Source organism: Phascolarctos cinereus, unplaced genomic scaffold (assembly GCF_003287225.1).
Source record: "Phascolarctos cinereus isolate Bilbo 61053 unplaced genomic scaffold, phaCin_HiC Scaffold_3;HRSCAF=262, whole genome shotgun sequence".
NCBI classification, from domain to species: domain Eukaryota; kingdom Metazoa; phylum Chordata; class Mammalia; order Diprotodontia; family Phascolarctidae; genus Phascolarctos; species Phascolarctos cinereus.
Window position 1 is genome coordinate 188,956,203 of NW_027555736.1, and position 15,785 is coordinate 188,971,987.

The window sequence follows — 15,785 nt, forward strand, 5'->3', positions numbered from 1 at the left end:
TATGCCATATTTCAAGCCCATAGTTCCCTACTTCTGTGAGGAAAAAAGGAAGAGTATTTTCAAAGGTGTGGAGTTGTGCTGGTGGGAACTGAGAAGTGAAAAGTGAAAAGTGACCTGCCTGTGCCACTTCTGGCACCGATGTCACAGACTGCTGCCCCCAGAATAATCTGAGAACACTGGCATCCCAGGAACTGACAATCTTGGACTCTCACAAATTGATACGGAGCCTGGAATGTCCAGAAAAGTGAATCCACTTCCTCTGGATTGATACAGCAGGAGTTGCCAGTGAAGATAACAGGGCTATCAGCCCCAAACGCTTTCAGCAATAGCTTTGTTTTTAGATAGGAGGAAACAGGTTATTTTACAACTGTTTCCCATTATCAGCTCCGTTGTCCACAGAGCACCCCATAAACATCCATTATTGATGCTGTCCCCCTGTACATCATTAACGCTAATTAGTCAGCATCCATGACAATTTACTAAGATTTCTGAGTTTCACACAAAAACCCTAGACCACAGCAGTTCAAACTGTGGCCTTGACACCTTAGTGGCAACCTTTGGGAACACTTGAAGGGAGGACGCATCCCATCCCTGCCTGCTCCCCAAGCCGGTTTTAGTGTAACATCCCAGCTGAAATCTTGGACTGGCTCGAAGGTAGGTGGCAGAGGCATCCTGGCCTCAGCTTCCCACATCTCTCCTTTGTGGGTTTGGGTCATGCAGCTAATGGACCCCTAAGAGCCAGCTCTGCTGTCAGCTCTACATGGATAATCTGGACTGACATCTTGCTCTCTTGTTTCCACTGAACTGAGCTCCCGCGAGGCAAGCAACTTATTATAGCAGTTCAATGTGGTTAAGAGGTCCCTCTCACATTACACAGCCCACTGCTGCTCTGGCTTCACAGACGAAGCCAAGCTGTAAGATTTAATTGCATGGAAACAACTGGAATTCTATACTAAGAAGGATGACACCCCTTCCACTCTGCAGAAGGAAAGAGCAAAGAAATCTGACTGCTGTGGGGGATCTGTCTATTCCTTGGTCAGAGAAACTGAACGGCAGACAAAGTCTAGGAAACAAAACTATTTTAGTCCAATAGATACACAGATAGATGCCACAAAGGCACATTCAAATAAACAATGAAAAAGACAAGCATGCAGAGAAGGAGTGACTGAAATGCTTTATCAGCAAGGGCTAATGAAAATGAATAACAAAAAATACTATTAACTGGAGCAACAGTTCCATAGTAGCACCTTTATGAACTTTAATGAGAGAGGGCTTAACCTGGAAGAAATGAGAGTCATGGAAGGAGAGGGAGGTGGGTAAAAAGAGAGGTAAATTCTTTTTCCTTTCTCCTTTTTTTTTGGGGGGGGTGAGGCAATTGGGGTTAAGTGACTTGCCCAGAATCATACAGCCAGTAAGTGTTCTGTGTCTAAGGCCAGATTTGAACTCAGGTCCTCCTGACTCCAGGGCCAGTGTTCTACCCACTGCACCACCTAGCTACCCTGAGAGATAAATTCTAAACAGCTAGCCCAATAGTCCTTTTAAAGACCAGATGGATATATTTGGTCAAGATCTGGAAGAGAATGGAGTAAAGAAGAAACATACCATCCGCCACCTGCCAGAGAGGAAGGAGGGAAAGTTTGGAAAGAATGGGAGGAAACAAGCATTTATAAATATTTTCTCATTTGATCCTCACAACAACCCTGTGACGCTGATGCCATTATGATCCCCATTTTAAAGTGGAAGAAACTGAGGTTAAGTGATTTGCCCAGGGTCACACATCTAGTGAGTGTCTGAGGCCAAATTAGAACGCAGGTCTTCCTGACTCCAGGCCCAATGTGCTATCCAGGCACCACCTAGCTGTCAGAGAGCTGACGGACTTCAAATGAAAAATAAAACGATGGCAATGTGGGAATTTGTTTTGCTGGATTATGCATATTTGGCATGAGAGCTTAAAATTTTTTTAACTGCTCAGTGATGGGGAGAGGGAATTGCAGAGAGAGCTAATAATGCTTGTGTAAACAAATACCACTTTTTTAAAAAAAGAAGAGAATGGAAAACTACTAATATGTCTGTCTGTCTGTCTGTCTCTCTCTCTTTCTTTTATTGGTGAGGCAGTTGGGGTTAAGTGACTTGCCCAGAGTCACACAGCTGGTGAGTGTTATGTGTTTGAGGCTGGATTTGAACTCAGGTCCTCGCGACTCCAGGGCTGGTGCTCTATCCGCTGTGTCACCTCGCTGCCCCCAAATGTCTCTTTTTGAGAGCTTGCATCTTAGTACCAGCGCCATTGAACTATTTTGATAATCAGGGACTGAAGGGAGGAAGAAAGACTAAACTACAAATACCAAGATCTCTGGAGTCCAGAGAGGATCAAATATATTCCCAGAGGGAGGCAGCATGGTTTGGTGGGAAAAGCACTGGATTTGAAGTCAGAGGTCCTGGGTTTGAATCCTGACTTTGCAATTTACCTTTACTAGTTGTGTGAACAAAGGATCACAGGCCAGAGCTAGAAGGACATGGTCTAATCCCCTCATTTTATAGATAAGGAACCTGTAGCCCAGGGAGGTTAAAGGTTACACAGAGAACAAGCATCAAAGCGGAGATTTGAACTCAGGTCCTGATTCCTACTTTCGTCCCTTATCACAATGAGTAAGTCTCTGTGGGGCTCTGTTCCCTCATATGTAAAATGAGGGGGTCAGACTCAATGACCTCTAAGGTACATTCTAAATCTGCAACAATCTTTTGAGTTGGCTGCTATTACGATTCTCATTTTAAAGATGAGAAGATGAGGCTGAGAGCCTGTAAATGGCTTTTGACAGTTACATAGCTACTTAGCAACAGAGATGGGATTTGAACCTTGGCTTCCTGATTCTAAGTCCAGCATTCTATCTACTTACATGACCCTGTTTCCCCTTTCTAGTCTTAATTCCATCACTCTGATTTTTCGATCCCTTCTGGATATGCTTCAACCCACATGAAAAGCTATGGAACACATTTTATCTTTAAATCCCCATACACCACTACTGAGAATGCTGTTTAGGAAACATATAGATCTGAAGGCAGCTGGATTTCCTTCTGAAATAGTAGTATTTCAGATAGATTTTTTTTTAATTGGGTAGGGATTTTGCTTGAAATGACTCTAAGTATTGCAAGAAACATAAAATAATATACCAGATCTTTCTGTGGTGGCTAAGAATTGGAAATCGTGAGGATTCCCATCAATTGGGGAACAGCTGAACAGGCTGTGGTATATGAATATAATGGAATACTATTGTGCTATAAGAAATGATGGACAGGTGGATTTCAGAAAAACCTGGAAAGACTTATATGAACTGATGCTGAATGAAGGGAGCAGAACCAAGAGAACATTGTACACAGTAACAGCAACATTGTGCGATGATCAGCTTAGCTCTTCTCAGCAATACAATGATCCAAGACAATTCCAAAACACTCATGATGGAAAATGCTATCTACACCCTGAGAGAGAACTATGGAGCCTGAATGCAGATCAAAGCATGCTATTTTGACTTTTGTTTTTGTTTTTCTTTTTTGTGGTTTCCCCTTTCGTTTTGATTCTTTTTTTTTACAACACACATAATGTATAAATATGTTTAACATGACTGTATATGTATAATCTATATCAGATTGCTTGCTGTCTTGGAGAGGGGGGAGTGAGAGGAGGGAGAGAGAAAAATTTCGAACTCAAAGTTTTACAGAAATGAATGTTGAAAACTATCTTTACATATAATTGGGAAAAAATACTATTAAATAGAAAAAAAAAGAAACATAAAATAAGATTTCTAAACAAGTTTGTATTACATGCTAATGAGCCAAGGCCCTTAATTTGTTCCACGCTTCAATAAAAAAAGTCACGTACTCGTACAGATGGCTTTTTAAACTGTAAAATCATTTGTCAAGCCATTTTCAAGAATGTCTTGATCATCTTCTTCTTCATTAAGAACAGACATGGACTGGGCTCCCATAACACATTTGGACACGAAGCTTTGGCAAAAGATAGAAAGTGGCTCAGTACCACATTTCAACCCTAAGGAAGGCCTATGTCAGGATAATAATTGAGATCTGTGCAGGGTGATGGTCAAAGTGCCATCTCATCTAAACAGCTGAACATCCTCAATATTATTGCTGAGCTGGTATATTGTTAAGGCCAGGAAGAATGAAGCATATTAATAAAATGTAGGGCTTGTGAGTTCTGGAAGGGGGAAAGGGAGGTCTGGGATGGAAGGGAAATAAAGGAGGGTTATACAATCCTCTTACTCCTTTCTAAATTTGGTGTTTTCAAATGAAAAAATGCTGAACGTGAGCTGTAGCTGTTTGCAGCTGAGGACACCAAAGAACAAAATACTGCTTGATTCCATTAAGCGTTTTTGCTCATGGACCTCCCTGCTCCACATCTGGGGCCTTAGAGGATGTGGGAGAAGTACCTCTGAGAGTTACAACCCTCCATGCAGCATTTTCAATCACAGAACCCAGCAGGGTTAACCTTTGAAAGGCAGAGAGACCTCCAAGTGGAGGCAGATGTTGAAATCAATAAACAGCAAGCAGATTGTCAATGCTGAAAGCAAAATCCTAGACCTCAGGACAAGACTTTGCTATCAAAGGATAATTAGTCTCAAATGGATTCAGTAAGTATTTGAGTGCCTACTATGGGCAAGACATTGTGCATTGTAGAGGTAACAACTATGTCAAGCACATTCTCCCTTGCTCTTCCAAAAACATATGTAGCAGTTGGTTTATTTGAATTTACTGACATGGGAGGGAGAGAGAGATCCAGGTATGAAGAGTCTCATCTCTTGGAATGAGACCAAGATGAGAGGAGGAATGCCTAGTGTTTTTTGCTAGGCTATTCTAGATCAGAGGCATCAAACAGAAGACCACAAAGCAGCCTCAATGGCTGCTCAAGGCCCCACTCAACATTTCTAAGCAGGGAACCAGATTAAAATGTAATTGGGAAATATTTTACAAAATAAATAAAAATACAATAGAAGACAGATAATGCTAATATGCGGTTCTCTAAGTCAGTGTATGGGGGCCACTAGGTGGCTCAGTGGATAGAGTGAGAGGCCTGAAAGAAGTAAGATCTGAGTTCAAATGTGACCTCAGACATTTGCTAGCTGTGTGACATTGGGCAAGTCACTTAATCCTGTTTCCCTCAGTTTCCTCATCTGTAAAATGAGCTGGAGAAGGAAAGAGCAAATCACTCCAGTATCTTTGCCAAGAAAACTCCAAATGGAGTCATGAAGAGTCAGACATGATTGAATAACAACCAAAATCAGCATATAGCTTGTAGGAATCCTTATGTAGAGTTTAATGGCCCCAATTTCTACAAGAGTTTGCTACTACCAAAGTGAACAGACCCTGCTTCAAGATGAGAATACTAGTCCTAAAAAGACACTTGCTAGTTGTGTGAGCAGTGGACAGATGAATCCCTTTATCCTCTGATGCAACAGGCATTCAGAGAAGGGAGGGAACTGGAGGCTCCTCCCATGTAAGATTCAGAGCTAGCAGAGGCTGGAAAAAAGCTGAAGATGGGAAATTTAAAAGAGGCGCCTGGGGGAAATAATGTGGAAGCCAGATGGTATGAACTTTGGGGGAAGGTGAAGGGAGCTGGAGAAAAAGTGGCGATCAGCATGAAGCCATCCTGCCCACTCACCCTCCAGCTGTTTTCATGAGAACTTTAATAGCCCAGCTATGCAGTCTTTGAGCTGGAGGCAGGCCCAGGGGAAAAGCGAAGAAGAGAAGGGGAGCTAGAAGCAGGGGAGCTGAAGAAGAAGCGAGAAGCCTGCCAAGAACAGTCATCTGCAGCTGTGGCCGTGAACAAAGCAGGGACTGAAGTGGAGAATGCTGAAGAGAAGCAGAGCTATAACAGGACTCAGCTAGTATCTGCAAGTACCCAGCCATGCTAAAGGCATCTAGGAGTGGCCGCAGCAGTGGGAGGGGGAGAGCTGAATGCTAGCACCTGAACAATACTTCTCTGAGTTCCTGGGTTTGGGCATGTCTGCATACAAAGTGGGGTTTGGCTGCTCTGTTTGGGAAAAATTTCGTATGCTCAGCCTCATTCCTCTCTAACAATATGATTAAAGTGCCACATTCAGGAATGCTATGCTTTTGGGAGTGAGTAACCTTCACTGAAATATAACAGAGATGGATGAAGGGGTAAAAGGTTGTCCCCTCCAAGTGGTTGAGAGCATCTCCAGCTAAGACTCTGGTTGGATAAATCCACATTAAGCTCCTCAAGACTAGAGGTTCTTAACCTGGGGTTCAGACTCTTCCAGAGTCCTTGAAATTGGACAGGAAAAAATTAAATCTTCATTTCAATATAATTGGTTTCTTCCGTAATCTCATGCATTTTATTTTACGCATTCAAAAGCATGACTCTGAGAAGGGGTCCTTAGGCTTCACCAGACTGCCAGAGGGGTCTATGACACAAAGAGGGTTCAGAACACTTTCCTTAGACTAAGAGACAAATGTTGCCACCCAGAAAAGGAGCAGAATTAGGGGAGAAGTGCATCCAGCTCTCTGAGAGACAGGGAGACTGTATCACTTTAGAGCACTGGGTAGAATGCATAACTGTCAAGGATGAACAGTTAACTGACATCATTTGGTCTTGATTACTAAGCAAGATATGGGCAGCTAGGTGGCAAAGTGGACACAGTGGTGGGCCTGCAGTCAGGAAGATGAGTCTTCCTGAGTTTAAATCTGACCTCAGACACTTACTAGCTGGGTGGCTATAAAAGTCACTTAACTCTGTTGCCTCAGTTTCCTCATCTGTAAAATGAGCTAGAGAAGAAAATGATAAACCCCTCCAGCAGTATCTTCACCAAGTAAATCCCCAAATGGGGTCAAGAAGAGTCAGACACAGCTAAACAACTAAGCAGGATCAGGTAGCTGGTAAGAAGCACCCCCTGGTGGTTAACTGTAAGATTAGAAGGTTGGATTAGTTGACTTCTAAGGTCCTTTCCACCTTTTAAGGTTCTATGATTCTAAGAGATAAGGTCCTACTGGAAGGGTCAACACTACTGGAGCCTGATCGTTAGGATTAGAGTCTAGATACCAGTGAAAGACTGCTCACTACCCCAAGCTCCTATTATTCTTTAAATTCAGACTTACCCTCTGCTTATCCGGGTCCACAAAACGGATTCCAAAATAGTCTTTTTCAAGTAAGTTCAAGTGGTGGCAAAGAAGATCAAACAGGTACTGGCCTTTGGCATCTCTCTGCAAAGAAAGGACATGACATTGAGAGATGGTTGGACACTTTCAACACAACCCCAGATTGATCTTCCTAAAATATAGCTCTGTTCATTTCAACAATTCAATTCAACAACATTTGCTAAGTGCTACTATGCGAAGAATAGTGCTAGGAGCTAAGAATTACAAAGAAGGTAAATGACACTGTCCCCACCCTCAAAGAGCTTGATACCTGCACGTTGATGAAGCATAAGAGATAAGATGAGATATAACACAAGACACTGATCTATGTTCAAGTCACCAGCTGCTACACTGAATCTTAGTTCAATCAGTCCACTGTTCTTTTTTAGCATTAAACTGGCCTATAACTAACAATGCTCATATTAATAATATACATTGTCTCATTTGCTAGAGAGTAAAGGCAGAGCATTATCCTTATTGGACTTTTAGAAGGGTATGTAGATTAAGATTTAGGAGGGTGGGGGGGGAGGCTAAGGGAGGGACTCTTAGAGGGGTGGGTAGAATAAAGGATAGGAGGATAAAGGGAGAACATAAGAATAGGGATAGGGTAAAAAGAGAGGCTGGGGAGGACAATAGTGAGTAAAAATAAGATGGAAAGAAATTCACAAACAGTAATTATAACTTTGAATGTGAATGGGATGAACTCACCCATAAAAGTGAAAAAGAACTGATAAACAGAAGTATGTATAGCATGATTGTATATATATATTATACATATTAAGAAATCTATATAACTTTATTATATATTTGAAAGGAATGGTAAGTTGTACATAATAGATTTGCAGTTTCATGTGCAATCATCTTTTTAAAAAATTATTATTATACTATGTTATGGAAATGCTTGTATTATTCCATAAATTAAAAAATAAAAGAAATTTAAAAAGAAATGTAAACTATATGAGCCCCAAACCATTACAGTGCTAATGAAGTTCAGTTCAGCTCAAGTGCCACTTCTTATTCATTCCTATGCTACAAGCGCTTTTTCCCCTCTCCCCCCCATTACTTTGTATTTATGCATATATGTTTTCCCCAGTCAAAACATAAGCTCCTTAATTGCAGAGAATACTTCATTTTTGTCTCTGCATTCCCAGTTCCTAGAGCAGTACCTGGCACATAATAGGTAAATAATAATAGTAAAATAATACAGTAAAAATATAAAAATAGTAAAATAAAAATAGGTAAATAACAAACTTATTGTTAGTCGAAATTTATCAATCAAACTAGACTATACTTTTGTCTCCTCTAGAGTAGGGACATCGATTATTTCTTTGTGCCTCCCCACAATGCCTAGTGAAGTGCTTTACACATAATTAGTGCCTGCTAATTCACAATGAAGAGCTAATATTAAAAAAAAAATTCATCTTGGAGCCAAGGCTATGTTTCAATATCATTCATCAATCAACCAACAAAGATTTATTAAGCAAAGTGCCTTCTATGTCCCAAGAATTGTACTAGGCACTGGGGACATAAAGACAGAAATGAAACATTCCCTGCCTCAAGAAACTTATATTCTATTAAGGAAGAAAAGTACACATACAAGTATATAAAAATATCTGAACTGGGATAGCCAAATGATCAGTATGCATTTATTAAATGCTTAATATATACCAGACAGTGTGCTAAGTATTAAAGATACAAAGAAAGGCAAAAATAGTTCCTGACTGCAAGGAATTCACATTCCAGTGGGGAAGGCAATATGCAAATAACTATGTACATACCAGATCTATAAAGGGTACATTGGAGGTTATCTCAGAGGAAAGACTAGACCTGTGATTTCATCCTTACCAATGCCATTCTACACCTTTTCTCCACCTTATCATCTTAGTTGGTTAGAGCAGAGATGTCAAACAAAGCAGGGATGCGTAACCAGATTAAAATGTAACTGGAAAATATTTAACAAAACAAATAGGGGCAGCTAGGTGGCACAGTGGATAGAGCACGGGCCCTGAAATCAGGAGTACCTGAGTTCAAATCCAGCCTTAGACCAAACACTTGACACTTACTAGCTGTGTGACCCTGGGCAAGTCACTTAACCCAACTGCCTACAAAAACAAAAACAAAACAAATAAAAATATAATAAAACAAATAATATTACATTTTAAAACCAAGTCAATATACACCCCTTAGTGATCCTTATTTACAATTTAGTGGTCCCCGTTTCTATTTGAGTTTGACACCAATGGCCTAGAGTAGAGAGGTTTATGGAGAGGTCAAGAGTGACTTTTCCAGGGTCATCTGATATATATATCAGAGGATGGACCTTGAACTCATGTCTCCCTGGATCTGAGTCAAGCTCACAACTGACAATAGCGCTGCAATATACTATACAAAATATATGCAAAATAAATATAAATTAATTGAGGAAGGGGAGAATTACTAGCAGCTAGCTGGGGAGACCAAGAAAGGCATCACGAAGTACAGAGAACTTAAGTGCTTACCCCAACAGCAAAATCCTTATCCCCATCTCCTTGAGAGCAACGAAACCTCAACATTCAGAAAACAGTTTCGCAAGATGATTGCTCCCCTCCTCCCCCTTCTTGGAATGTGTGATGCTGGCCATGCAAGCATACTTTTTGACTTGCTGCAGTTAATTCTGAGGGGCTAAAGTTCCTTTTTGAGATCTATGTCAACTAATTTAAAACGGCTCCTATCAGCTGCCAGGCACAAGGCAAAAATGTTTCTTTAACAGGACCCACGTGTGGAACTGGAAAAGGGGGTGGTTAAACTGGCATCTCAGACATCCTGTGGGCTATTGTTGAATGACATATTCTCCGGCCCATAGACTTCACTGCCTTATCTGGGGGTCAGGATGACCGCGGTCATGACCGCACAGACCCAACAGATCCAGACAGAAGCCAAAAATGCATTTTGCTGCCATGAAAAGGGGGAAAGGATTGCTTTAGACAAAAAGTCATTGCTTACACTCTTGGTTGCATGCCAGCTGATCCTGTTCTGACCTCCCTGGTTCAAACAAAATCCCTGCCTCTGATTCTCTTAGTGGTCACCTCCCTTCCCCTACTGGATTTTCTATTTCCAGCTCAGGTCCTTGTGCCTCTGAAACATACTGACTCCTGATCTAGTGAGCTCTGGTTTATATGGTCACTGAGAGTCTATTCGGGTCACTCTCAGAAGAGAGGCACTTTCTTTCACCCTGGCGATTGCTAAGAACAGTCATCCGTTGTTTCCTTTATGGAGAATGTGGCAATAACAACTTTGAATCCAGCATACATGACTTCTTAGAGTTCACCTGTAGCCAACCTGGTGGCAAGCCCCTTCTAGCTTAGCTAGGGCTCCCAGATGATAGACATATATAGCTTGGTAGGACCCACCTGACTTACTGTGTGTGACCCTGGGCAAGTTCCTTACTAATAACAATGACAACAACAATAATGAAGATCTATATGGCACAAAATCACCATATACTAATATGGTCTGCAAAGCACTCTGTGCACTATGGCGCCCCCTAGCTGTCCCAAACTGTTATATTTACCCTCTTTATAATTGCATGTACACACTTGTATTCCCCATCAGAGGGACAGTAGGAATCGTTGTGTTCTTTGTATCTGTATCCCCAGTATCTAGCTCAATGCCTGACACATAGAAGGCATTTAATATACGCTTGCTGATTGACAGGCTGTGCTTCACCTTTGAGAATACATAATCAGTCATCTACAATTCCATTATAAAGTGATACAAGAAGACAGTGGTGATGATCCCATTTTTCTTGCAATATTTAGGGGAAATGTTCCACTATCTAAATATTGTTGGGTCCTCAACTTCTTGTAACTCATTGACCATCTTGTGACTCTTTAGGATTCTTTATTCTCTCACTTCTAATATGCATAACCACACTCCCCCTTAGAGGCAGCTAGTGGGTACAGTGGATAAAGTGGTGGGCCCTGAGTCAGGAAGACTCATCTTCCTGACTTCAAATCTGGCCTCATACACTTACTAACTGTATGACCCTGGGCAAGTCACTTAACCCAGTTTGCCTCAGTTTTCTCATCTGTTAAATGAGCTGGAAAAGGAAATGGCAAATCACTCCAGCATCTCTGCCAGGACAACCTCAAAAGGGGTCATGAAAAGATGGACACAACTGAAAAACAACTAAACAAAAAAAATCAGTCCAGGGAGGCACAGCTGGGAAATGCTTAGTGACTTCCCCCTCCGGGAGTAGGATGCTTCCATTTTTCTTTTCTGTAGTCACCTCTGGACCACAAGCTGCTTATTATGTGCTGAATGTCAGTGCCATTGATTACACTGAAGAAACTCACAACTCAACTGACAGGTTAGGAGGGATTTAGTCACAATACCAGAGTACCAATTATGAGGACGAAGAAACAAAATCTTGGGTTTTTAATGCAAATGCAATCTCAAGTTTTCTGGTGATTCTTTTTAGTACATTATCATAGTAGTCCTTCCTGGTTCTCAAAGCCATGTGATAAGACATTAAATAAGCATGAGTATTGTCCTATAGAGCAGAGGCATCAAACTCATAGGAGTGGAATTGGGAAATATTTAGTTAGATAAATAAAAATACAGTACAACACAGATAGCCTTAATTTGTAGTTTTCTAAGTCGATCCGTAGCCTGCAGGGATCTGTTTCTATTTGAGTTTGACACCATGGCTAATCTGCTATTACAAATTAAAAATCTTTATAGAGCAGGGTTTCTAATCTTTTCTGTTACAGGAACCTCCCTTATCAGTCTGGTAAAGCCTATGGACTCCTCAAAATAATGTTTTTAGATACCTAAAATAAAATACATAGGATTAGAAAAGAAGTTAATACTATTGACATACAGTTATCAATTTCTAAAAATTCATGGACACATTAAGAATCCCTATTATAGGGGCAGCTAGGTGGCGCAGTGGGTAGAGCATCGGCCCTCCAGTCAGGAGGACCTGAGTTCAAATCTGACCTCAGACCAAACACTTGACACTTCCTAGCTGTGTGACCCTGGGCAAGTCACTTAACCCCAATTGCCTAAAAACAAACAAACAAACAAACAAACAAAAGAATCCCGATTATACATGATTAATATAGACATATGTTTTACATGATTGCACATGTATAATTTATATCAAAGTGCTTACTGTTTTAGGGAGGGGAGAGGGAAAGAAAAAATTTGGAACTCAAAATTAAAAAAAAATTATCGTAAAATTGTCTTTACATGTAATTGGGAAAAAATAAAATACTATTTTTTTAAAAAAAAGAATCCCTCTTATAAAGAATGAAGAAAATAAGTAGGGCAGGGAAAAGTAAGCACACTGTAGACTTTTCTGTCATTGTGGACCTATAAGCAGAACATGTGTGGGCAGAAGAGGTTCATCCCAACTCTGCATATGGATGAAGACAGGATAGGACCTGAAAATTGTGTCCTTCTAGGCCTGAAACTGAAGATCTGAAGGACCAGTGACACTGGTAGCAGAAATGACCAATTGTCTTCAATTACTTGGCCTCATTTCCTGCCAGCATTTTGCATCTCTATCCCTATTTGGCACTATATTTAAGTTCTTTGTGGGTAAAATAGTTCCTTCTTTTGCTTAACAGCTAAAGAGCTCTCTCCCAAAGACAGGTGTGCTGTTGCTGTTTGCCCACTAAATTCATGAATAGATGCTGTGTAAAAGGACTTTAACACCACCGAGAAGATCCACATTTATTCAGCTACTGGACAGTGTTCTATATTTGAGCTCCTCAGAGATGTATGAAACCATTTCTTATGTAAATGGCCCATCTTTGGACTCATGTACTGCTTTTCTGAGTCTTGGCGGTCTGCTGGAGAGAAAACGTTCAGGATACAAAAGCTAGAAGCGCAGCTCCAAGAATATACACATTGTCCCATATTTTCCTAATTTTGGTGTCAATTTTTTTCCCCATTTTTTTCTCTTTTAACTAGAAAAATGGCCCCTGATGGGAGGGAACACCTGCCAAGCTCTTGGCCCTGGAGCACATTTTTTCTTGCTGAGTTGTAAACCAACACAATTTGTACTGGAGTTGCTGATAACCGAACCCCGGCCAAAGGTCAACGTCAGACCACTCGAGGAGTTTCTTCCATTCTATGTTCTCAGAAAGCATCAGCATACCGGGCTATGACTGCAGCATTCCTGAGTGGAGAAAGTCACATTCTCCACCTGCACAAGAGCACCTTGGAGGGTTCTATGGGGACAGGAAAGAGTTCTGGAAGGAGGGGGTAGGGCCTTGTATGGAGAGGATTAGTGTCCAGAGGGAAAAGCTGCCTATTTTAGCATCTGCAGTAATTAACCCCAACTAATGCTTCAACAGCTTCAGCATTTTTTGTCCCAACAACCCTATTCTGCTACCAGACTCGGTAAGCCAGGGAAATGTTTAGGATGCCAAGTAACTGGCTTATAGCACCATGTGCCAGCTATAGTACCTTAGGGTGTCCTGGCAGTTGTGCCATTACTGGTCATAAAACTGATTTAACTCCTTGCCATACAATGTTACATACAGAGAAAAGTAGAACTAGAGAGAAGGAGTCTCATTTCATCTCGGGCACTGGAGGTCATTGTGTCCAAGTGATTGTCATCATGAGCAGGTTGACTCTTTGTGACCCCATTTGGGCTTTTCTTGGTAGAGATCCTGGAGTGGTTTTCCATTTCCTTTTCCAGCTCATTTTACAGATGAGGAAACTGAGGTAAACAGGATTAAGTGATTTGCCCAGGGTCACCCAGCTAGTAAGTGTCTGAGGCCAGATTTGAATTCATGAAGATGAATCTTCCTGACTTCAGGCCTGCACTCTATTCACTGAGCCACCTAGGCCTCTGTAAAATGAGGTTTCTGAAGTCCTATCTAGCTCTAAATTTATAATCCTATGATCCATAACTAAATCATCATGAATAGCCAATACCAGAATAGAAAAAAGGGCAGTACAGACACACTGAGCAGAAACATTAAATTCTCTTGTACGTTTCACAAGTCTGCTGCCAGAAGGAGGGCTTGCCCTATTCATAATGATGAATGTCTGAAGAGCTGGTGCTTCCTTATTCCTAAGTGGACTCCTTACACTTGGAAGCAATTACAGAGAAGAATAAAAATCAAACCCAGTTTGAGGATAAGCCGATCACTTATGTTTCAAACATTTTCCCCTGCCTTTCCCAAGGTGAGGTTTAGAATTGCTTCACAATAAAAGATGCCTCATCCAAAACTCATCATTGTTTCTTGCTATTGATTTAGTAAGTTTTTGTTGTGTTTTTCCAACCAATGCTGAATTTCTCTGTGGACTAACCACATAACAGCTGCAGGATTACTGAAAATTCAGCCAGGCTGTTACAAAACACTCATTATACTGTGTGTGTGCATATGTGTACATTATACGCACACAAATGAAAATGGGAACATTGCTGTGTTGAGGGACAAATATTGCTTCGTCCCCCATTTCAGGGTAACTGCATTCTCCACGCAAACAGGGGCAGTTTGACAATTTATTTTATTGTCCTGCCTTCTAAAAAAGGCAAAGATACAAATCGTTTGTTTGGAAAACCTGGTCATTCTTTCTCTTGCAATAGGCTAGAAGCTAGGGTCAGAAAGCCATCAAACTTAACAGAGGATCACTCTGTACTTGCCACAGAAGAAAAGTAACCTTTTCTTCCTTCCCTGATTCACCATTCCCTAGACCTTTGCATTAAAAAGCATAATATTTTTGCTAGCTTAGTATCTGTATGGGGAATGAACTTAAGAACTGCACACATCACATGAATGGAAAATCACTGTTCAAAAGGTGATGGACCAGAGGACAGAATGAGGCATATATTTTCAAACATGGCCAATGCTGAATTCTTTTGCTTCACTATACCTATTTGTTACAAGGGAGGACTTCTATTTGCTGAGATGGGGGGTTTATGGTTAGTGTCGATGCAAAAAAAAAAAAAAGAAGAAGAAAAGAAAGAAAAGAGCATCATTGAAACATTAAAAATACACAGAGAAGAACAGAAGAAAGTTAAGATGGGGGCACAGACAAGCAAAGTAGTTTTGTTACTATCACATTAAATTTAATATATTCTTTAACAATTGTATATGACAGAGATTTCACATAAGATCTAATAGGTTCTACCATGCTAGAAAAAGTTCAATTAAGAGTCCCAGCAACATGTTGGCTTCCTAAGGACTAGTCAAGCAAAGTATAAGGTCATTCATCACCAGTAGCCTGGCCACTTAGTGATGAATTCTTCAGCCATGGCAACCCATGAACCAAAGAAAAATACAAAATGGTCCTCAGCCTTGCAGGATCCCCATTTGATTCTGCAACGATGTGGCAAAGTAGGGGAAAGGCGGACAGATGGTACTAAGAGTCACATGCTTTTCTGACTGTCTATAAACATTAATTTAGTTTACTGTACTGCAAATATGAGATCTTTGTCCAGTGACCAAGAGTGGGCTTCTAATGAAAGAAATGAATCATGTAAATCTTGACATTTTCACCACTAATGAAACAAGACAAAAGGACATTGCTGATAAGGAGAAGAATGTCTCACAAGTCCTCACTGGGGAAGCAAATAAAGGAGTTGGTGGAACTGTTTCAATTGTATGTTCAAAGATATC

The 15,785-nt window shown here is 40.8% G+C and overlaps 1 protein-coding gene across 4 annotated transcripts in view; it reads right to left on the reverse strand.

Annotated features, from left to right (window-relative positions):
* The window catches only part of FRMD5 (FERM domain containing 5), a 359,815-nt gene that overhangs the window by 63,790 nt on the left and 280,240 nt on the right, over positions 1–15,785 (reverse strand). For all 4 annotated transcript variants that reach the window (XR_013485409.1, XM_021009212.2, XM_021009210.2 and 1 more), the window contains exon 2: positions 7,126–7,230. Coding sequence is in view for 3 of the 4 variants with exons in the window: in XM_021009212.2 (XP_020864871.1) it covers positions 7,126–7,230 (105 nt within the window). In the remaining variant the exon portion in view is untranslated. The remainder of the gene's footprint in view (positions 1–7,125; positions 7,231–15,785) is intronic.